This window comes from Amblyomma mixtum, chromosome 5 (genome assembly GCF_055824585.1).
Source record: "Amblyomma mixtum isolate Tamu chromosome 5, ASM5582458v1, whole genome shotgun sequence".
In the NCBI taxonomy this organism is placed as follows: domain Eukaryota; kingdom Metazoa; phylum Arthropoda; class Arachnida; order Ixodida; family Ixodidae; genus Amblyomma; species Amblyomma mixtum.
In genome coordinates, this window is record NC_143016.1 from 1413487 (window position 1) to 1435179 (window position 21693).

General features: G+C 46.1%; 2 protein-coding genes and 1 long non-coding RNA gene across 7 annotated transcripts in view; 1 reads left to right on the plus strand and 2 right to left on the minus strand.

The window, feature by feature from the left end:
• Positions 1-16654, minus strand: LOC149341095 (cathepsin B-like). 4 transcript variants are annotated; one of them, XM_089542966.1, is made up of 10 exons: positions 16565-16654; positions 10698-10782; positions 9271-9395; positions 6889-7026; positions 5647-5856; positions 4286-4401; positions 3371-3603; positions 2704-2820; positions 282-410; positions 1-109 (listed from the first exon to the last, which is right to left on the minus strand). In XM_089542966.1, exons 4-10 carry the CDS (start codon positions 7021-7023, stop codon positions 15-17), a joined length of 1035 nt encoding a protein of 344 aa, XP_089399092.1. In that variant the 5' UTR covers positions 7024-7026; positions 9271-9395; positions 10698-10782; positions 16565-16654; the 3' UTR covers positions 1-14. The 4 variants fall into 4 exon arrangements, with proteins under 4 accessions (XP_089399092.1, XP_089399091.1, XP_089399090.1 ...); XM_089542965.1 differs by lacking the exons at positions 10698-10782; positions 16565-16654 and adding an exon at positions 9458-9999; XM_089542964.1 differs by lacking the exons at positions 10698-10782; positions 16565-16654 and having other exon boundaries at positions 9271-9999.
• On the plus strand, positions 13000-18348 carry LOC149341096 (uncharacterized). The gene is made up of 2 exons (XR_016282871.1): positions 13000-13250; positions 18199-18348. It is a non-coding gene; the product is annotated as an uncharacterized LOC149341096 (long non-coding RNA).
• Rpp30 (ribonuclease P protein subunit Rpp30) overlaps positions 18124-21693 on the minus strand; it is a 17119-nt gene continuing 13549 nt past the window's right edge. For both annotated transcript variants that reach the window (XM_089542969.1, XM_089542968.1), the window contains 3 exons: positions 20723-20760; positions 20340-20419; positions 18124-18360 (listed from right to left, as the gene is read on the minus strand). In XM_089542969.1, coding sequence (XP_089399095.1) covers positions 18167-18360; positions 20340-20419; positions 20723-20760 — 312 coding nt within the window. In that variant the 3' untranslated portion in view covers positions 18124-18166. The remainder of the gene's footprint in view (positions 18361-20339; positions 20420-20722; positions 20761-21693) is intronic.

Consider the following 21693-nt stretch of genomic DNA (forward strand, 5'->3'; position numbering starts at 1 on the left):
TACGTTAAAATTTTTTATTTGTCATTCAGTTCCTGTTGCCTTGGAATTCCAGCGTTGATGTCATTTTCTATCCCACACTCGTTCGTTCCTCGAAGGATCTTGAAGAAGCCTGTGAAATGACAGTGAAAATGCAGATCATGAGGTATTACAGTACGCGAAAATGAATGAATGACACGTGAATGACTTTACTGAAGGACTGTGGTAACCGATTGATTGATTGATTGATTGATTGATTGATTGATTGATTGATTGATTGATTGATTGATTGATTGATTGATTACCTTCATCGCCCCAGTTCGGATTCCACGAGTTGGCCGCAAGCCAGTAGGGCACGCCCTCTTGGGATCCCCACCCTAGGATCTTGACGGCGTGTCCGCCGGCATAGTCGTCGCTATGCCTCTGGTAGACGCCTGTATGTCGAGTCAGTAATGTGATTTCCACTCAGAGCTTCATGGCAAAGAATCCGTGCCTATAGTCGTCACACCGTGACTCCACCCGCTTTGCGCCGACCCTGTTATCTTGACCATCTTTCTCCATATCGCTGGGTCAATGAGGGCAAGCTGAAGTTAGCTTATATCGACAAATTATAGTATTCTGACGACAAAGGTGCCCTTCAATTGAAAACAGAGTTTTTATTAGCTATAAAAGAAAAATATAACGAAGTACAGGTGCTACCATCACCGGCCAATTTTGCAAGTAAACTGCGCGAGAGTTGTTTTTTTTTTTTTTGGATCTCTGAGGCTAGGCTACCTTACAATACGCTTCAAACGGTGATCACGGAGTGCTAGATTTTCGGCTTCGACTTCACTTCTTTCAATCGTGTGTCGGGAAAATTATTAAATGCCATTTTCTCGGCAATAGATGCTTCTTTTACTGCTGGACAAACATCAAAATACCCACAAAGAGGCTTTTGATGTTCTAAGAAAGAATTTTGAATTGAGTGGTCCTCACTGTCCCTTTAGAGATGGCTTTCACTAATTAAACTAAACCATGGCATAATGGAGCGAACAACTATGTGGCAGAATAAATGAGGTCTACCCTTTTATATTTCTCTTTTGCTGTCAGATATTGAAGTAGGCTTTTATGCACGGGAAGTAGCCCTTCACATGATTATAAAAGCTCAAGAGGGAGAGTGTATAAGCGTCTCGTAACGGTTTACCAAACCTTACACAATTTCAGTTGAAGGCGAAGGCGGGTTTCTGCAGCTGTTAACAACCAGCAAAAGCTGCACTACAATAAAAATGCGCTCTGACTCTAGGCACTCCTCCTCCTCTGACAGCCAAGAGAATGCACGACAGTTAATGAACACTGGATATATATATATATATATAAAAATAGCGCGAAAGCTGTGTAACTAAGCTGCCACCTACGTCGGACAGGCTTGGTTGCTTTAGCAGAATGGAAAGAGGATCCAGAAGAGGATGACTCCGCCTAAAATGGTCTCCAAAGAAATTTGAGAATTCAACTACTCTAAATGTTCTAATGAAGCACAAATCAAAATTTACGAAACGACCATCGCCATTGTACGCATCGAAAATTAAATTACGTTTTTCTGTTACATGATACCTGGGGCGTTTACCTCATTTTTACGGGATTTAAAAGTAGCCAAAACCCATCCATATAGAGTCTAAAGTACTGACAAATAGCGAGTCGTCGCTTTCGTGCGGTACAGGGCTCCACAATTATTGTCAGAATCTTCATAACTGCGCCCTTGCGCACATACAAAAACGCGCTTTAGTGAGTCTGAAAAGTTAGAACTTAAGCAAAAAGACCTAAGAAGCTTTCGTGGACCGGAGGTGCCTGTGAACAGCTTTTTTTCTGATAGAGCATTGGATCACCCAAAGTTCATAATCGAACATGCCTGTTGCCCAACTTGTGTAAGAGTGCATACGGTATGCAGGTATGCAGCAAGAAGAACGCTTGTGCTTGTGTACTTTACGGTTTTGTTTGGTTTACGGGCTGTTTAACGTCCGAAAGTGACTCCGGCTATGAGGGACTCCGTAGTGAAGGGCTCCGGAAATTTCGACCACGTGGGGTTCTTTGACGTACAGTCGTGAAAAATATGAGTGGGGAACACAGTTGGAGCATTCATTTATTGATTACTCCGTTATTATTTGTGACAAGCGCAGTTTTTCTCTCTCTTTAACTAGTTTTCGTCTGCGCCTACAATATCCCAATGTCGTTGTGCAATTTAGTAGAGAAATAACGAAGAAATTTGCAATTTTCTGCGTGAAGTTTGTTCCCTCTCATATTTTTCACGACTACACTGGCATCGCGCAGTACACGGGCCTCTAGAATTTCGCCTCCATCGAAATTCGGCCGCCGCGGCCGGAATCGAACCCTTGTCTTTCGGGTCAGCAGCCGAGCGCCATAACCCTTGAGCCGCCGTGGCGGCTTTACGTACTTTATGAAACCTATGTATTCGGTGATAAAGGATGCAGCGCGCTACAGCTTGCTGCTAAAAATCGAGAGAGAGTTCGAAAAAAGTTGCTCGAAAAAAAATAATAAAGGAGTGAATTAAACTGAAAGATTCCGGAAAGACAAATTCAGCGCGATATGATGCGTATGCAGACATACAACCCTGGTCGCCGCAACCGATCGTGCAAGCGGGTTGTCATAATGTAGTACCATAGCAGGGGCTGGTGGTTTAGATTTGAACCGCCCCTTGTTATTTTTTTTCCTAAACTTAGAAAGCGTACTTACCGCTTTTGTAACAGAAAAAGTCTGCGTAGACGTCGAAGTCAGCCTCGACGGGTCCATTCGTGAAGATCTCAGTCTTGATTTGAGTCTCGTCTGAAGAGATGGAGTACACTTTCGACCCTGCAAGCAATGCGGAGCTGTTTCAAAGGCATGTAAATCATAGCCTTACCAGAAACACATTATGTATTGTACGCTCTAAACTGTGAACCTGATTCAGAAGTAGATTTTCAAAAATTCAAGGCTTTCCCGCAAGCTGTTCATAGCCACACCTTACACCATCTGCTCTCCCCACTGCCTCCCCTTTTCCTAGTAGACATATTCCCGGGACTATTCAACGCAATATTTTACGTCACAATGAGTTAATTACTTAATCTATCAATATTTCTTCAGCATTCTTCAGGGTATGGCGCATGTATGCCGAATCACAAGAGCCTTGCTGAAGAAGCACACGTACATTGGGGATAAAAGTCTCTTTACTGCGTGTTCCGTAAGCGAAGGCGGTAGTTCTATTATTAACCGACAGATGGAGACAACTCTTGTGGAGGTGAAATAACAGGATTTTGACTTTCACCTCCACAAGCGCAGTCTCCAGCCGCCGTCTATTAACAGAGATATCGGCTTCGTTCACTGAGCACGCGGTCCAGAGACTTTTGTCCCCGACTGTACATACCTTGGTACTTGTCCTTGCTGTACTCCGTGTCGTGGCCCTTGCGGCACACGTGCTGGCACCGGGGCGTCGGCAGAGTGCTGCTGCTGCAGTTGGGTAGCGACCCCACGGTGTGGTGCTCGCAGGGCGGAAACTGGTAAGGCTGGCAGCCGTCCTCGGTTCCGTACAGGCCGCCGGACACGACGCCCCGGTCTTTGTAGAACTGCCACGCAGACGAAGGGAAGCCGCCGTTACAGCTGCAAGGAGGAGCCAGACCAGCGGTTAACGTTGCGACAGTTGCACTTACAACGCTGGCAAAATAGAAAACGCTCATTACATTTTGTATGCCCAGTTACGATGCGTCAGCCAGTATAGAGGACTTGAAGTGACCGATGGACTTCAAGACGTGTCTTAGTCGCCTCGAGTAAATATGCATGGAAGCTCACATATATCCACGAAGCAGGATACATTAAGTTTCATTTATACTTCTTGTATTTTGTGCGAAAATGCCGTGCCGGGATGAGTGCACATTGTTTCTCCTCGCCAGTCCTTTCTTTTAGGCCTTTACTTCCAGTTCATATTTTGCCGTCGTTACATACAACACGATACAAATGCACATTTGTTCTGCGTGGCACACCAAGTGCATCTTATCTATTTGTTATATTGTTATGCTCGCTCCCAGCGTGCCCGTTTGCATTTTATGCGTAGCCTGAAGTTGTATAAAGGGTACATATAACGGCCCTTATCAGCTTTTCTTGCCAGTAAAACACGCGGTGGTCATAAACTCCATCCCAAACACGCTCAGAGACCAAGCGTGCCGGTTTTCTGACCTTCGAGTGGAGCACGCGAAGTGTTTACTCAGCTGCGTTGCGTTGCGGGCACCGAGTGGCATTGTTCAGCAATCTCCAAGCCGATAATTCGGCCGCCGCCTCAACTCACCCGCGACCGCAGCTTCCGCAGCACGCCAACAGGTCCTGGGCCGAGATGTTCACTTGCGTCTTTCTTTGGCTATGAATGCAGATGCGGTCGGAGATGGCTTCGACGGCTCCAAAGGCCTGCAGTTTGCATCAAATAGACCTCTTTATGTCAATTTGATGGCGGTTTGGTAAACTGGAGCGCAGGTGAAGTCTATAATCCATGTGAAGTTGCGAAATTAGCAGCGCCGACTGAAACTGACATGCGCGCTGGAAGAACTTCGCTGAGAAAAAACTTTCAGTGACTACGTTCAGGAAAGCCCTCCTTGAAATGTTCCCCTCGCTTTTATGCATGCCAACTGTTGTGATTAACAGAAACCGAGATGATTCCGACCGTGAAGAGCTTGTTCTGGAAGGAAAGAGAGCGCCGTCTTCAATCTGAAAAAAGCATCGCTTACACTGATGAAAACGACCCCAAGTAGGGACTTCTTGCTTCGTTTTTTCTCGAGGACCTCTCTCCCAAGAGCACAGTTGGGAGCTTCACTGAAACACGACAAACTTGCCAGGACAAACACGTGACGCTCGCAATCGCCCTGGTGCCGGTCGGCTTACAACAAGTGACATAACATGCATCGCGAGCTTTGAGGAACGCACATTAGCGCAGCTCTCAACATTGATTTCAACAGCACGATATTCTTTTAAGAGGACCTACACTAGTCTCAGCAGACGACCCTTTTTTCTTTTATCATTCGCTGATAGGCTGATGCCAGGGCTTATGTTCAGCAGCACAACCGTGCAGCCACTATGAGCAAAGGCAAAGCACTCTGATTGAATAAATAGCTACGAGATGACCGGAAGCAGCGCCAGCTCAGTAGAGATGCTGGATGAAATCGCAAAAAAAAAAAAAAAAATCAAGGCGCACTTTGGCTTTCTAAAGTGCTGCAAGGCGAAAGCCTTTCCTGGCGCACTGCTTGGCAATGACTGCGAGACTGTTTGTGCCGTACAAGTTCTTTATTTGACAGCACATTACAACTACACACTTTGACTGCCGACTTTGACTGCTTCTTTAGCACGATTCTCTCTCTGCTTCGATGAGTTCGGTTCTATCCATGGCTCTCTTCGCAGTAATGAGGTATGTAATGTGGTCACCCACGAACGCCTTACGCCACCTGTCGGAGCGAACGACAATTATTTTTATTAGTTATCGTCTGCTCCAAAAGGAGGCGTCAGACATCCGTGGATGACCTCATTACTTCGAATCCGCGCACTCTGACGCCATAACCACTTCGACCAACCGAAAAGTATGGCACCTCTGCTGACAACCTTCTGTCGACAACGATGAGGCATTAAAGGCTTTCGCTTAAAAAAAAAGAAAGGAATGCTTACCCAGCATGAGCCGCAGCTGGACTGGTCGCGGATGAGTCCGATGCTGCCGCACTGTGGCCACTTCTCTCGAGCGTCGAATGATTCCGGCAGGTCATCGGGGATCTCTTTGTGTCGGAAGACGGGAAGTCGGTGTAGCCTATTGTCGGGATGCACGCCCAGCAGACCCCGGATGAACATGGGGGAGATGTTCCGGTTGAAATTGCGTCCGGCCTGTTGAGCGAAGCTCGTTAATGTTCAAATGATCGGTTCAGTTGTTTCGTGACGAAAGTGAACGTTTCCGGAATAAAAAAAAAATAATAATTCTCTTTTAGATTCTTCGCACTGTGACTGAAAACTCGGTAGTATTTCAGAAATTCAACCGCGATTATCAACGGGAGGGCTTAAATCCAAACGAAGTGTGAGAATGTGCCTTTCTGAATTTACAAAGATCGCATCCACGAGAAATGTTAAGCACTGCTCGACGACATGTCAACTAGTAGCAATTACTCTGTTGAGTCTGAAAACTGTAAAAAAAAACTTGAAAAAGTTATAAAAATCCGTGTGCTTACATCAATTTTTTCTTTGCGAATTCAGCAGAGCCGACTTTTATATTTTCAAATCGAAAAGTCCTATCCAAATTGGTGCCAATATTGCTGGAAACGCAATATATTCAAATATAAAGGCAAGGAATAAATATGCGCTGCGATTTATTTCCTCAAACTAGAGTGACAGATGGAACGGACCACAAAACCAGTTGTCATAAGCTGAGGTTAAATTATCCAAACAGCAAACTCGAAAAGATAACCAGAACATGTTAATAACATGTCTGTGCAGTGGAAACATTATAAAAGAGAACAATTTAACAGCGTAAACTAAACGGTTACTCCCCAAGTCGACAACGAATTACGCTTTCATACTTAAGTAGAAAAAAGAAAGAACAAATTTGGTGTTTTGAACAAGTACAAAACGGAACGAAGTGTCTTCGTTTCATATTGCTCGCACTTCTATGGCAGAGCGTGCACTTCCAATGAGGAAAACGTAAGGGAAGATAAAAGTTGAACGAATCCCCCGGCGAGTGGGGCTGCCTATATTATTCAAGACATTTCATTCCAGAGACAATGTTGGTATATAATGAGTGGAGAAATTAAGTTTATCGCGCAACCTTCGAAAAATATGGCACAAAGTTCAAGAGCCCACAGTGCAATGCATCTCGATCGTGGGCTGCATAGTGCGAAGAGGGCGCACAGGTGCCGCTTTCCTCACCTTCCAAGTGGTGTTGAGCTTGTTGATGAAGGCCACCATACCGTCTGACATGGGCCTCAAGGAGGCTGGGTGCACACGCCGGCTGTGGACAACGGCGGCGGCAAACAAGGCACACACAAGAACCCGCTGCCACATGTTCTGCAAGACAAAAGTTGGTTGGTTTATGGGGTTTAGCGTCCCAAAGCGACTAAGGCTATGAGAGACGCCGTAGTGGAGGGCTCCGGAAATTTCGACCACCTGGGGTTCTTTAACGTGCACAGACATCGCACAGTACACAGGCCTCTAGAATTTCTCCTCCAAAGAAATTCAGCCGCCGCGGCCGGGATCGAACCCGCGTCTTTCGGGTCAGCAGCCGAGCACCATAGCCACTGAGCCACCGCGTAGTTAATATATATACTCAATAAAGCCTTGGTACAAGTTCAACTGCACGAATCAATGCCGGCTCGGCTGCGCTCAAATATTTAGCGCTTAACTCCCAGTGGAAAGAACTAGCTTCCCTGCAGTGTCTCTGCATGTTCGATGCAGTGTATCATGGAGATTTTTATAAAGCTCAAGCATCGCTACTATCACCACTGTTGTGTAGCACGTCTTATTTAGTGCGACTGATAAATAAATAAAAAATTAATCCATTTCAACTTATAACACTAAAATTCGCCTTCTTCTGAACGCACCCAATTCCATCCACGTCGCTCAGAGAGTGTCTGATGAGAAAAGATTTGTCTTACGCTTATATCTGATCTCACCTAGGCCCGAGATAAATCCTCTTAATAATATCAATGCTTTAGATAAAAAAAAAAGATTGTTATTGAATTCGCTCATTTTGCGAGTTTTAGTTTCACCGCCTCCAGTCTTCAAGCAAAAGTATAACTTTAGCACTTATTTTAGCATTTTAATACAGCTTGCTCATGGGAAGCGGCGTGTACGGCCTTGCTTACCTGCGATGCTGTCGGAGGTGACAAGTGGAAGATGCTGTGGCCGGCTTTGGACTTTTTATACGCAAGAATGAAGAGAGTCGCTATCGGTGTTATCGTTTACGTTCGCTGTCTCCTTGTACACATACCGAACTGAACGACCAAAGTTTCTTATCTCTGGGCATGCTTCTGCGGCGCGTGAGCGCCAGGTCGTCGAAAAGTTACAGAGGTGATTATCTTCGCGCTACGGAATTTTGAGTGCTTCCCGAAGTAATGGGTCAGCAAATAGGAGCTTCCTCTCTGCGCGAAAATAAAAAAAAATCTAAAACTTTAAGCTCTGTTTTCTGACCTTCATGAATTCCTGCTTGCACTGAATCGTAGAGGAGCAGAGATAGCGCAGTGTGAGTCCATGCATGACCATCCAGAATGGTAATTCATTACTGCAACTTGCTGTAATCGCTAAAAAATAAACTCTGGAAATACTTCTACAAATGACAAAGGAAGCCTCGCTAAACTTGGACCCAAGTTTAAGCTTCAAAAGGCATCAAACGAACGAACATAAATTCGCAAATTGTTTTCTGTATTACAAAGATTCAATTGGTGCCCTTTACAAGCCTTGCGGTTAAGACGTAATTCTCACCGGCAAAAAAAAAAGCAGTTCTACGCAGAAATTAAGAACGCGCTGACTAAAATCCGCCTTTACACTTTTCCTTCTTGTTTGTGCTTGTTATGCGCTACTCGAGACAGCGAATGGAAAGTACAGAAACAGACTATAAACTTTTAATTTACCTTTACTTAGCTAAACATTTTTATATATTTATAAACCAACCTTACAATGTCATAAAGATTCAATTCATCGATATCAATCAACCTTGGAATATCGCAAGAAATAAGTTCACAGAATGTTTAGCTTGAGACGAGTAACATTTATTACTTTTCTTTTTGTCTTGCACCTATGCTAAATAACCCGTAATCGTGCGTGCGCTCCGGACGCTCGGAGGCAGAAGGTTGCAGACATTTATACTTATGCTGTGCTGGAGATTGCCGGCCAATTCCTTGTTTGGTGCCGAATAATTTTTTAGTACGCCAAGCTGCATCTTTAAAAAAAGGCGCACATTCAAGTACACGAAATAGTGAGAGCAGAACTTGAACGAAGAGTAACGCACGAATATCAAGATCTCCGCAACGCGCACATATGTCCGATGTCACAGGCTCATATATTGTCATTCACGCAAAGGGGTCAAAGGACGTCGCCACATTCAATCCTGGACTGAGGAAAAGACCTGTCAATACCTGCTCGTAGTACAGGAAGGTGTTAAGGTACGCGCCTCCCATAAGCTTTCCGCACAGTCCAGGAGCCACCAGCCCCAAGGGTTGTTAAAAGGTCTGTGGTATTCGCCCAGAACAACACAACAGCAAGCAATGGCAATGGCAAAAGCAATAACGCTTCCTTTGCAGCGTCTGGCTTTACCTTTCCGGTCTTGCACAGCGCCGTAAGGAAGCAGCATTGTCCATGTAGCGTTCAGCAATCTGGAGGTCGCCATAACTTTCGAAGGGTACTCCTTTGCTGTTACTATACAACACTTGCTGAGATGCCTGCAAACATATGAGCATAGTTCAGCTAAACACACTACGTGACGATAAGCTATGCCTTCTACCTTAGAGATACTGGCGGTATGCGAGGCCGTCGGCTGTTGCGAGGGATTGTCAACTCCTCTAGGCCAACGAAGCGTGTTTGTGGCACCCGATGAAAGCGAGTGTTTTTCCTTCCTCTGATAATAGGTTACCCCTCAGCCACGAGGGATCGGATAATAAACCCTACGATTAGCCCATTTCGCATGTCTTTTCTCGTCTTCTAAAGCAATTAGAGGCTCCATCAAAGGCTTGATAGGAGAACTCTGGTGACGTTACAGTGTTCGGAAACTTCCACGCTGCACTGTTTTGTATTCTTTCCATTTCCTTCCATGCGTTCCGTTCTTCTTCCCGAGAATCAAGATAGGAAAGCGTTAGACAGCTTCGAGGTAAACAGTTATTTTCCTTCTTTTCTGGCTCGTAACAGCCTTTTCATGCCACAACAGGTGAGCGCAGGAGCTAGCAGCTCTACTAGCATCTTGACAGCGTACACTGCCAAGAACCCTATCGCACATTGATGTCTGGTCGACGAGCACATTCTACGACCCACTTGGCGTCGAGCTGTCGTCTATGCAGGACGACTTTATGCATATTTTCACAACAACGTCGCTCCTAAAAGCGAAACATTGGCAACGCTAGAACGATAAAACTGCGAGGTTTATCATAGTCAGGTTTATCATAAAGATAGTCAGCGAGGTGATATGCCCGCAGTTGAAAATATGAAGCTCCATATCGGCACAGAGGAACGCCTTTCATATTTTGCATTGTTGTGCGAACGTTGGTTCCGAGTCATCGTCGCACACAGGTATGGTTGGGAAGTATAGCAAGGTCATGGCTCCTGGCCTGTAAGGCCCTTTAACAGCCGAAAAATCTTTCCCTTCACTTTATGTAATTTATTCAATGTCTCGCAGTTTGCTGGCAAAAACGGCGAAGATTTAGCTTCTTGCTTTCAGAGTTCTTCATCTCATCCAGCACCAGTCGATGCTGAGTGAAAAAGTTGCTACGGATTTTATGTATTTAGACGCCTCTCCCCAACTGCTTCTCCCCCCATTTATATTTTGTAGATGTGAGGGTTCAATTGTTGCGGAAGAATGTACCTTTTACAGCCCTTCAGAAATGTTTGACAACGTGTTATTCAAGGAAATTTTATCCTCCGGCGTATTTCCACGTGCTATCTGGTATCTTATCGTTGCAGAGACCATGAAATTGCTGTGCCGGAGGAGAACGGTAACAAGAACTCTTTTGTTCGTTTTATTCGAAGATCACGGACGGTTGATTGCCACAATCGCGCTCTACAGCTGCGGATCTTTGATGCGGCGCTCATTACTTCGGCGAAGTATCTTGAAGTAACCTGCGGTAAAAAAAGAAAAGAAAATAGAACGTGACACTCCGCAATTAAGCAACGAAGGTGGAAATAAAACAGACCTGGCCTCACATACTGTTTTAGATTTTCCGTGAGAGTCCAGCAAGATACAACTGCAGCAGAATACTAAACCGCTTTTGTGTCCCTGTCTACATCTGTTCGAAGGCGAAGAAAATGTTTATCGCATTAAAGAGTCGACTACTGCCACACAATTCCTCCGTACCAGTCCTAAGGTCATCGAAAGGCGCAAGCGTGGCGCAGGAGTTATGAGAGTACGAAGTGAAATGAGTCAGTTCTAGTCATAACAAAGCGGTGCATAACGAAATCATGAACGCAAAGAGTTAAGGATTAATTCCTCCTTGAAATCTCAGGCATAAACTCTCTCTCTCTCTCTCTTTTCCGAAGAGAGGGAGAATAAAACTCCCCACCTTCCAAAAAAAGAGGGAAGGTAATTAGTAGTACTCCTGGGCGACATCTTAAGTCCTGGACCTCACGGGCGATCTCTTCCGTGTGGGTCCTCCTAATCAGCGAGAGTTGTGACGGTTGGGTGTTCGTAGGAACAGCTTGCCAGGAGACTGAGGACGGGGAGTGGGTTGGCATGTGCCCACAATGGTAACCAGTCATTCTGCTCTGGAACTGAAATATAAATTCTGCAACGAAGGCGTTCAAACACTGTTCGGCACACATTTGGCGCAATCGCTGCAACTTTTTAGCCCCTGTAGAGAGGGCGAAAAGCCTGGGACCTTTCAACGGCGAAGTATACATGAAGAAAAACAGCAGGGACTATGCATTCAATTAAACTTTACGTACGCGACTTAATGAGGATGCACAGTTTGCTCGGTACAAAGCATTGAAAGCGAAATCAACTAATATTACAGGCAGTGCAGTGTCACTCCTCCTTTCATGCCTACTTTGTTGGCCTCGATTTTTGAACAGCTAGTACGCGACTAGCCAAATAAATCATCTCGCTGCTGTTAACGTCATCAGTATACGGTAGAAACGAGCAACTATACAAGACTTCGACTACGCCTAAACATAATCGCCCATTCTTTTCTCATTAGCTCACCTTCCAAACTAAGCATGAAAGAAACCCCAGTGCCAGCCTCGTGTCCGAACACTGGATATAAAAGCCCGTATCACCTCTAAAACGTGCTTTGGTGGCAGTTGACCGCATTACACGGGTGTTTCAAAGCGCACCGGCGATAAGATGTTGCCTCGAGCAATATAGGCCGCTCGTAAACGAAGTCGGCATAGTGCACAATGTGCCAAATTCGCACACTTCAGGCACGTGTGTGGACAACCATGCAAGATATAATTGTACAAGGTAATTACACCAAGTAATGTAAATACGTCAAGCAGAAAAGTCGATCGGCGCGAACAAAAACCAATATCTTCAAGATGCCTATATCTGGACATGGCCGACCCAAACTACGAGCTACTGCAAGATCCACCCCGTACACGTGGCATGTACGGAGACCAAGAAACATTATTAGTGTAGGCTTCAGGAGAACCTCACACCATCTCCGCGATGCTCATTATAACAGTGCGGATCTATACTCCAGCATGATGCGGTTGTATTGGCAGTTTTCCCTAACTAGAGTTGACGCCTCCAGTAATCCAGTATGGCGGCATTACGGAGGACTCCTGTAGGCAGCCTAAGCGGAATCGCGCTTGTTTTAAAATTTCACGATAAGCCCACCCTTGTTTGCCGATGGTGGCAACCGCGTGCGAACCAGGTTTCCATTTCTCGATGGGGCAAAGGAATACATCAGACGTAAAGGAATAAAGGAGAGAAAATGAACGAATCGTTGTCTGGCGTTTGAAAACGGCCGGAGCGAAAGTGGAACGGTGGCCGGTCGATGCGCGCTTTGGCGACAGTTCTGTGGCAGTGAGCTGCGCGTCTCCGGAGGGTCGCTATCTCCGGCAACATCTTCCCTTTGTGGGACCCTGGAGGTGCTCTAACAAGAGACTGCATGGCGCAAGAAATCGTCGGGGGCCAAAGCTATGAAGGGTGACAGCCTTGGGTATGGGTATGAAGGGTGACAGCCTTGCAGTCATCTTTCTTCCCAGGCCAGCAAGCATTCAACTGGTCAAACACACACCGCAAGAGTGACAGTGGCGCCGGCCGGAGGAGAAAAGGCCTGAACCGGTGGGAAAATGCGGGGGGAAGACGGGGAATGCAGGCGCCGGCAAACGATGGGCGCCGGCGCTGAGAGGAGGACGATGGAGACGCTCAAGCCTGGAAAGAAGGATCGCCCGAAGGGACGGGAAAAAATGAGGATAGCTGGTCAGAGGGGTGACGAGCAAGGGCCGAGACGACACCGCTGGCAGTTTGTCCACCGGCGCCTTTCAGCGCCCATGCCATCAGGGAGAAGCTGAGCCTCAGCGAACAAACAAGGCGAACGGCCGTGCCTCCGTTCCTTCTGACGAAGACTCCGACGCCAACGCAGCGGCATGTAAGCTGGGCACCCCAGCCTCTGTATCATGTACTCGATAGCATTTAACTCTTAAATATATCTGCTCTGTTTCAACTTAGTCTAGCGGTGTCTCTTTGCCTCTCCGTCCTGTGTGGGCAAGCGCATTATTTGGGGTCTTCCCAGTTTAAGATCAGTGACATCGACGAAGAAGTCTCATAAAAAGAACAGGTGAATGACAACACTACAAATGCAATTTTGTGCATTTCGCGCTATTGCACATACCAGATGTGGCCGCTTACCCTAAAGTGAAGAGCCGTATTATTATCATCATCATCACTCAGAAATTGGCTATACTGAGACACCAAACGAGTGGGCACACACAGCCCAGACATATACCGCCTTTGGACCCACTACTTTACGTGCCTTGATACCTTCCGACTGTATCGGCGCATCCGCCCTGCCCTCATAAACATCTTTCTCGCTGGGTACCTCTATGCTCCGCAAATTCAGACTGCGACTTTTTCCCCAGCCTCCGCCATCTACACCGTCACCCCCACAACACTGTATTTGAATGCATGTCCATGGCGCGGCGCCTCTCCCAAATTTATTATCACATGGACATGCACCCATACAGACCGCACCACCTAAAACCACCCAATGCGGCCTTGCAGTAGTGGGATGTGCAGCTGACCAGCGCAACCCTGGAAGACTAGGAGGCGCTCATCGATAGCTATAAGGAGTAGACCACTCCCACTGTGGTCTTGGACTGATCAAGACTCCACCTGATTTGCTCCGACCACCTACTTCTACCCTCTCAATAAATGCGCATTCCTTCCTTCCAACAGGTAGCTGAGTCTGCTCTGCTGTTAGAGTGCAGCTCCGCCATTTTTATTTACCTCGGCGCCTTTTAACTTCTGACTTTCACGGTGGGTTCTCCGGAGTCTTCTGATCATTAGTGCTAAATCTGGCAGCCGGGTGGCGTTTTCTGACGGCGCAAATTAATTTGAGATTTTCCCGTTTCGTGGTCTCAGATCGGAGCGATTTCTACGGGCAACGTTTCGAGTGTGACGTCACGATCAAGCTGCGCGCCCGTAAAAAAAAAAAAAAACATTGAGCTGATAACTTAGTCATTCCATACAAGTGATTGACGCCATCCCTTACACTCGCATATTTAGCCAATTAACGCGAACGCACAGTATCGTGACATCACACTTTTGTCGAAACCCAGGTTGGGCCTCCTAGTTTTTGCAGTTTTATAATTATCTTCTTAATCATTCTGAAAAAAAAAGAACACTATTCGTCGCAACTAAGACAAGGAGAAATAAATACAATGAGATAATCAACTCAAAATGTACGAAAATTCGGAATTGCCTTTTAAAGATTGCTTCTCCACTGAATGCTCCTACACACAATGTAGGTCATGGGGACTCGCCGCGCTAGTAACGTTATACTTTCCCAGGTAGCGCCGAAACATTAAACAGTATTAGATTTTTGTTTTCATAAGTGCTGTCCTTTCTTTACTGTTGTTTTAATGCTAGAAATAAGCATTGCAATGTTTTCATAACATTAAATGAACATTAAGCAACATAAATGTAACATTCCCTAAAACGGTAAAGCAACCCTGCACGAGCATGCATGGCCCGCCAGTTGCCAAGGCACACAATTTAATTAACGCTCTGCAAGAACCAGCAACGAGGAGCAACCAGCAGAGCAACCAGCTGCACAGTACAGCCCAACATGCAACTTATACGCTCCCCTCCGAATGAATTCCATAGACTAAAGCTTATACACCCATTGCTGAGGGGTGTCCCATGAGTGCTAAAGGAGAACGGGTAATAAGCACAACTTTCAAACAAAATAATGGGCCCTCGCAATGATTCTATGATGGGCACAATCTACGAGATTTAGTGGCAAAGTACTGCTAGTAGAAAAACATGTTAACTGTAAGAACACTCGCGGAAAAGTTATCGGACACAGAGCGTGAAATATACCTGCAATGTTGTTTTGCCGTTAAGATTCGAACACTGTAAAAATATCTAGAAGACTATATTAAAACTATGTGTACTTGGAACGTTGAACAAACGTTTTAGATGCGATTTATATATGTTATTTTTAACATTATGTAACGTTCCAATATAACATAAAACGTTACTGCAGCTTCCATAACATTTCTTCAACATTATTCTAAAGTTCGGCGTTACCTGGGCCGTTACCGTACATGTTCGATTTCGCCGGTTCCGTGCATTGACGGAGCAGCAGCGCAAGGCCTTCGCCGCTGGCGCCCTTTCAAAGGTTGAGGCTTCACACATACAGGCGCGGACAAAAGTAAACGGAGCACGCAATTCTCTTTGAATATTTTTCACGCGTCACCTAATTGAAATTTCCAGCAGTGGTGCGCTCATGCTGGCAGCGGAGGTTGGTGGGCTTTCTTGTAGACAAACAACGCTTCTTCATTACCAATGCAGAAAGCGTGATTGCACTTTGAACGCAATAGCGTGCTCCGTTTACTTATGGCCGCGCCTGTACCTCGGGTTTTTCAACTTTGCTAGAGAAGTCGTGCTTTCGCACTAAAACTCAGCACGGAGCGTGACGGCACGCGGCCAGCCTTCGCAAGCTAAGTGCTCATGAAGTCGCTCCCTCTCCCGTTTTTCGTTCACCGAGTCAATCCCTTATGTTTTTTGGGTGTTGTAGTGCGCGCGTCTGCGCAGCCCATGGCGCGGGCGTCTACAACAAAGAGGTCGATCTCCAGTCTGTATGCCGCGCTTACGCACTCTACAACGTACGTACGTGGTGTCATCACGAGGGCACCGACTCTCCTTTCTACTTTTTATGAGTAGCTAGGCTTCAAGGTTGTCGCCGGACGCATCCTCCCGAAATTTTTCCTCCATGGCGTAACCACCTGCTCATCTTTTGGGAAGCGTGAAAGTTCTGGTGTCGCGACCAGCCGCTACCACTGTCTGCTTCTAGGTTTGTTTTTCCTTGTCTTAGGCCGCAAGCGAAATGGCTCCCCCCACTGGATCCTGGACTGAGAACTCGAACCACCAGCTCAGACAACACCTTTTCTTTGGTCAATAAACGGTTTTGAGCGAAAACCTTCACCAGGCTAGTCAACACCGCGCTTCGCGTGAGCCGGAGGCCAGATTTGCCACTTCTGCGCATGCGCAAAACCGAGCGACGTCACGCACGGCGCAGGTGGCCGCCGTCGCCGCCGCTGACTTCGTCGCCTGACCTTTTGCCGCAGCCGTGCGCATATGAAAGGAGGGGTATATAAGGCGCGCTTGCCCATAGAACAGGCGCAGACACTCGCCATGGAAGGAGAAGAAGCAACAGTCGGACCAGCGTTACTAGATTACCTGCATGGTAACGTTGAGTCGGACGGCGCAGAAACACCGTTCCAGAAGTTGTAGCTTGGGAGTTGGCTGAAAAGCAGCGAGAGCTTTTCGCTTCGAGATATCCAGGCAGCCAATTTTTTCTCCTCCCACTATCTGCTTATACTTGGTTTAATCTTATCTTAGGCGGTGCGGTGGCTCTGGCTTCGCGCTAGCTATAGGGAGTTCTGTAGAACAGCTCTCGCCGAAAAAAAAAAGTCGTTCTCCAAAGCTCTGCAGCGCGGGGAAACCCGCCGCTTTTTTTTTTTTCCTGCACTAAACCGATACTGAGCGCATGAAACGCACAGGAACCTAGGTGCAAATCCGACGTCCGTTAACGTGTTGCAATGATTACTGCGCGAAATTTGAATTGCTGCCTCCATTGTAGCATGACATGAATTTCCTTTTAATTGCGCCACCGCTCTCCAAAATAACGACCATGTAGTTCACGACGGTTATCCTTTTCTTGCACCAAGCGGCAAAGCAATAAATGTGCACGACGCGGCGCGACAGCGCAGGCAGATGTGGCGCCTTAGGCACCGCAACACATAACCAGCGGGCGTTTAAGTTTGCACCAGGCTTCCTACGCTGCTTCGGTTTTGGACAGAAATAAGCGCCGGAGTTCCTCACACTGCAGAGCTCTAGAGAATGGGTTTTTGTTCGTTCCAAAAACTGGCATGGCACCATCATGCCAGTTTCATGGTGGTGTCATGGCTTTGAGCCATTGACACCACCAGACCGCCGCAGTGGCTCAGTGATTATGGTGCTCGGCTGCTGACACGAAAGGCGCGGGTTCGATCCCGGCCGCGGCGGCTGGAATTTCTTTGGAGGAGAAATTCTAGAGGCCCGTGTACTGTGCGATGTCAGGGCACGTAAAAGAACCCCAGGTGGTCGCAATTTCCGGAGCCCTTCACTACGGCGTCTCTCATAGCCCAAGTAGCTTTGGGACGTTAAACCCCATAAACAAAACCAAACCAGACTATTAAGCAGAACAGGAAAGGGGAATGAGGGGCTCGTTATAAATATGATAGAAGCCAACAGCCACAGAAACCAAGGGGCACCAGACTATGTCAGTTAAGAAATTGTTAATTAGCTACCTACTTTTAATTTTTATAGTAACTCACATCTGACGTGGCAGAGTTTGTTCCTGAATAGATTTTCTTTGTATTTCGAGCTCCTTATGAGGAGTTCCTGACAATTTTTGCTGGAGCACCCAGTACATGCCACACATGTACTCCATTACACAGTCAGGAGTAAAAATTTGTGTTCCAGCTCCACTGCACTACAATCATAACCCTAAGGGGATATGTAGCAATACAAGCACAATCTCATCTGCATTTATGGGGCAAATTTACGCTTTCTGCTTCCAGCTACAATGTTCTTTTTTTTTTTTTTAATGCACACACCCAACCTTGGCTGCACCCTGTTGAAGGACAGACAAATAGCTATTCAATAATTTTGAAGTGGTCCTTGTTTGTCATACAAAGCAAAATCATTAAACCCCTTGCCTTGCAGCTAATCAGTAATATAGACACAAAACCTCCCACAGTTCAAAACAGTCACAATGTTTGTTTTATTTTACATCTTTTATGACAGCCCCTTCCTTTTCTTCTTCTTAGGCGGAGGCCCATCAGACTTGGAGTCTCCTGACGTAGATGCCTTTGCTGCTGCTCCTTCCGTACCTGGCACTTTGCAAGCGTCCACGAGCCACCGGTCTTTGGCAGATAATTCATCCACAGCCTTCGAGAATATAACAGCCCGATCTGCTTTTCGCCTCGTCTCTGTTAGTGCACCAAAAATAAATACAAACAGCTAAAGCACATAAATGACACAGTAGCAAGTTGCCACAACCATGGTGCTAGAGCAAACCAGATATTCCTCAGTGTTCCAACAGCACAGTGCTAACTGGCAAACCCACACACCAACAACATAAAGCAGAAAGGAAACAAAGCAATAAAAAAGTACAAAGATAGCTTAAGTTTTTTTGAATAATGTCAATGGAACAGCGGCAAAAAGTGTCTGTTCTCGCAACGCCATCTGCTAATGCCTGTCATTGTGCACAACGATGCGGCAGTGAGTATTAGGAGAAAGAAGGTCTCTTTTTTGCAGTGTCGTGTATGTACAACAGCCACAACAATACCGTTGGAAGCTTCCAAAGGTGGAATATTATCTATTTCCGTGATAATCACAAGAGAAAACACCGGATCAGAGTAGTACAGCAAGCAAGGTAGGCAACTGCTTTAAGTTAAGCCATTTTAACACTGCAGAGTATTGTAGAAGACAATGAACAAGCGAAGGAAAGAAACAAAGGTACAAAGTGTTTGAAGCTTTGTTTGTTCGTTGCGTCCTTTTGCGCCTTTAAACTGACGTGGCATCACAACATGTGTTATCGCAGCACAAAGATGGCCAGATCGGCACCACATGTGCTCTCTCTGGCGTACAAAAACGGCGTGGAATACCTGCCTGTGGAGGAGTAGCTAACAGCTATGGTTCAGAAGTAAGAAAAGAAAGAGACCCACGGCTGCACTACCGGGCTCTTTCCAAGCACTTGGAGTCGGAGGGAAAACAAAATCAGAAAAAAACACACAAATAACACTCACGGCAAAAGTGAGAGAGTGAAAGAGAGATGAAAAAACACAAAAAACAAGACAAAGACAATCACAGCGTATCCTTTGGGATTCATGGCTAAGAAATGCTGCCGACATACTGCAGTTAACATGCGAAACTGACCAGTGATGGTGATGCCTACATTTCATTTTCTGGTATTTTCTAGCTTACAAAAGCTCCATTTTAAGTGAAAATAGCATCCTTGTCATTGAAACATCGATACAGGCCAACCAAATTCTGCCCTCAGGGTCCCTTTAAATGTGATGACTTAAGTCAGAACAGGTGAATGATGGGATAGGCTGATTTTAGCATAGTTAACCAGTGCAACCTATTCTAAAACACTGCAGTCTTTCTTTCTAAAGTATGCTAGGCTGTAGTGTCCTGTTATTCAACACTGTGGGCACTACGTTTTGTCAACACCTCTGACACCGTGTTGACTGCGTCAACATATGTGTCAATTTATTCAGGTGGACTGGAAGCAGTACATTAGCAAAGTGCCCTGAGAGGAATGAATGCCCACGTACCTAATGCATGAAAAGCTACACCATAAGATTGAGGCTGAGTGCTGATGAATAAATCACTCACGACTGATGCAAAGCTCAAAGCACAATAGAATCAGTAAATGGAGCCAGGAAGGCCAACAGTGGAAAAAAATTAAGACACTCACCACAGCTAGAACACAACCTGTTTAAATATTTATCTGAGTGTTGAGTGGATGGCAGAAGGATGTGATGTAACAGTGTGCCTAAGGCAAAGAAGTGTGCCAAGGAGATGAAGGAGGCTGGCTTCACTGGTGAGCCATTTTGGCATTTGAATCAGTCCACATGAAAATGCGCCAGAATATGTCTGCAGGTTTCACTAACATTAACTATTTTATTGGGAAGCGTAGTGACTGCAAAAAATATTCAAGAAAACTGCCACAACTAAAATAACACAAGTGATTCTGGACTGCTGCGCTGACAAAACAAAGCCTTTGCCTAGGACTGTATTTAAAAGGCACCACCCAGATGTTAATTTCCACTTAAGTCCTTCGTCAACGTAAGGAGCTGGATAGATGTGGAAATGATAAGCATTTTCAAAGTGACACAATATGCTGTGAATGTTTCACAGCTACGTCTGCACCCTGGAATGGCATGGGCATGAGTGGTTTTACCTGCATGCATGACGACATTTCGACAGTTTCGGAACACAGCCTCATGTGTGGTGCACTCGGTAAGTCCATACAGGAAACCTCTATGGAGAGAGTCAAGGACATATGGTGAAGTGCCAGAAACATGGCATGACATAGGTAAAAGAACATGCCAAAGAAAATACTTCAGCAAAACAAGTAAAGAAAATCAATAAAACTGACTCTGCAATACTGTCGAAATATGCATGCAGCTATAGACACCACACAGCCATCATGCACCCATGCACTGTTGTCACCCCTGAAGTCCCTGGAGTCCCTCGAAGTCAACACGAGGCCTTTAGCTAAGTCACACCATCGAAAATTCAGGGCAACAGAATCACTTGGACGCTTATAAATAAGAAGGATACAGGTTAGCTGCATCATACGGCCCTCTTAGTTCTTGAGGCTGCAAAAAGAAGAAAGTGGAAAGGATGAGCAATACAGCTGTAGGACAACCAACTTCATACCAAAAAAATGATGGTTGATTTGTGAAGCTAGGTCAAATCTGAACTAGGTGTGCTAGCACTGTGTGGCCATTGTTTTGCATTGTCTATGGACCACCTGCCAGGTGTGTGCACGTGTGTACACACGTGCAAGCATGCGGACACACGCATACCCCTTGGGCAGGTCGCCTGCAACCCGGTGGGCAGGCTGCCGCAAAGCTGGCTTCACATAAACAAGCAAACAAACACGCAATTGGTTCACACGGGCAGTTACATGGGCAGTCCAAATGCGGTTATGCTTAATCGTGGATACCAAACTTAACTGCGGTTATATCGAATCACGGTTCGCCATTGTCGCAAGGCTCGCCACCGTTCTGGGTTGCGGTGCAACGAACGAAGTGACGCGGTGATCCGGCTAAACTTTATTGTTCTCGTAAATAATAAGCCCTGGGATACGGGAACGTCAAAAATGAATCCTCCTTGAGGATCGCTGGCCTGCACCAAGCTGCTGGTAGGAGCAATAACTGTGATACAAGCTAGTTTTACGTTCGCAGCCGCGTAGCAGCTGCCGCCGTTGCAGCGCGAGTGACCTGATCTGCTTGCACGCCAGCTCCGCTGCTACGGCGTCGCTAAAATCGATTGTATATATTTCTTTTAATATGAAACAATTAGGCTGTCAGTAAGGCAGCACCATAAGTAGAGCATTTATTATAGTGTTGGTCAATTCAAAAGCGCCCTCAATTGTGGCTTCGAGACGAAAGAAGTCAGGCCTAGAGACAACTAGGGAGTACAGAGCGCCATTATCCGCCGCGTTGCGGGCGGCAGGTAAGTGCACGGAATCCAGTGCTCTGAGCGTTGCGAATGTGTCACTTAAGTACATCAACGATGCGGCAGGG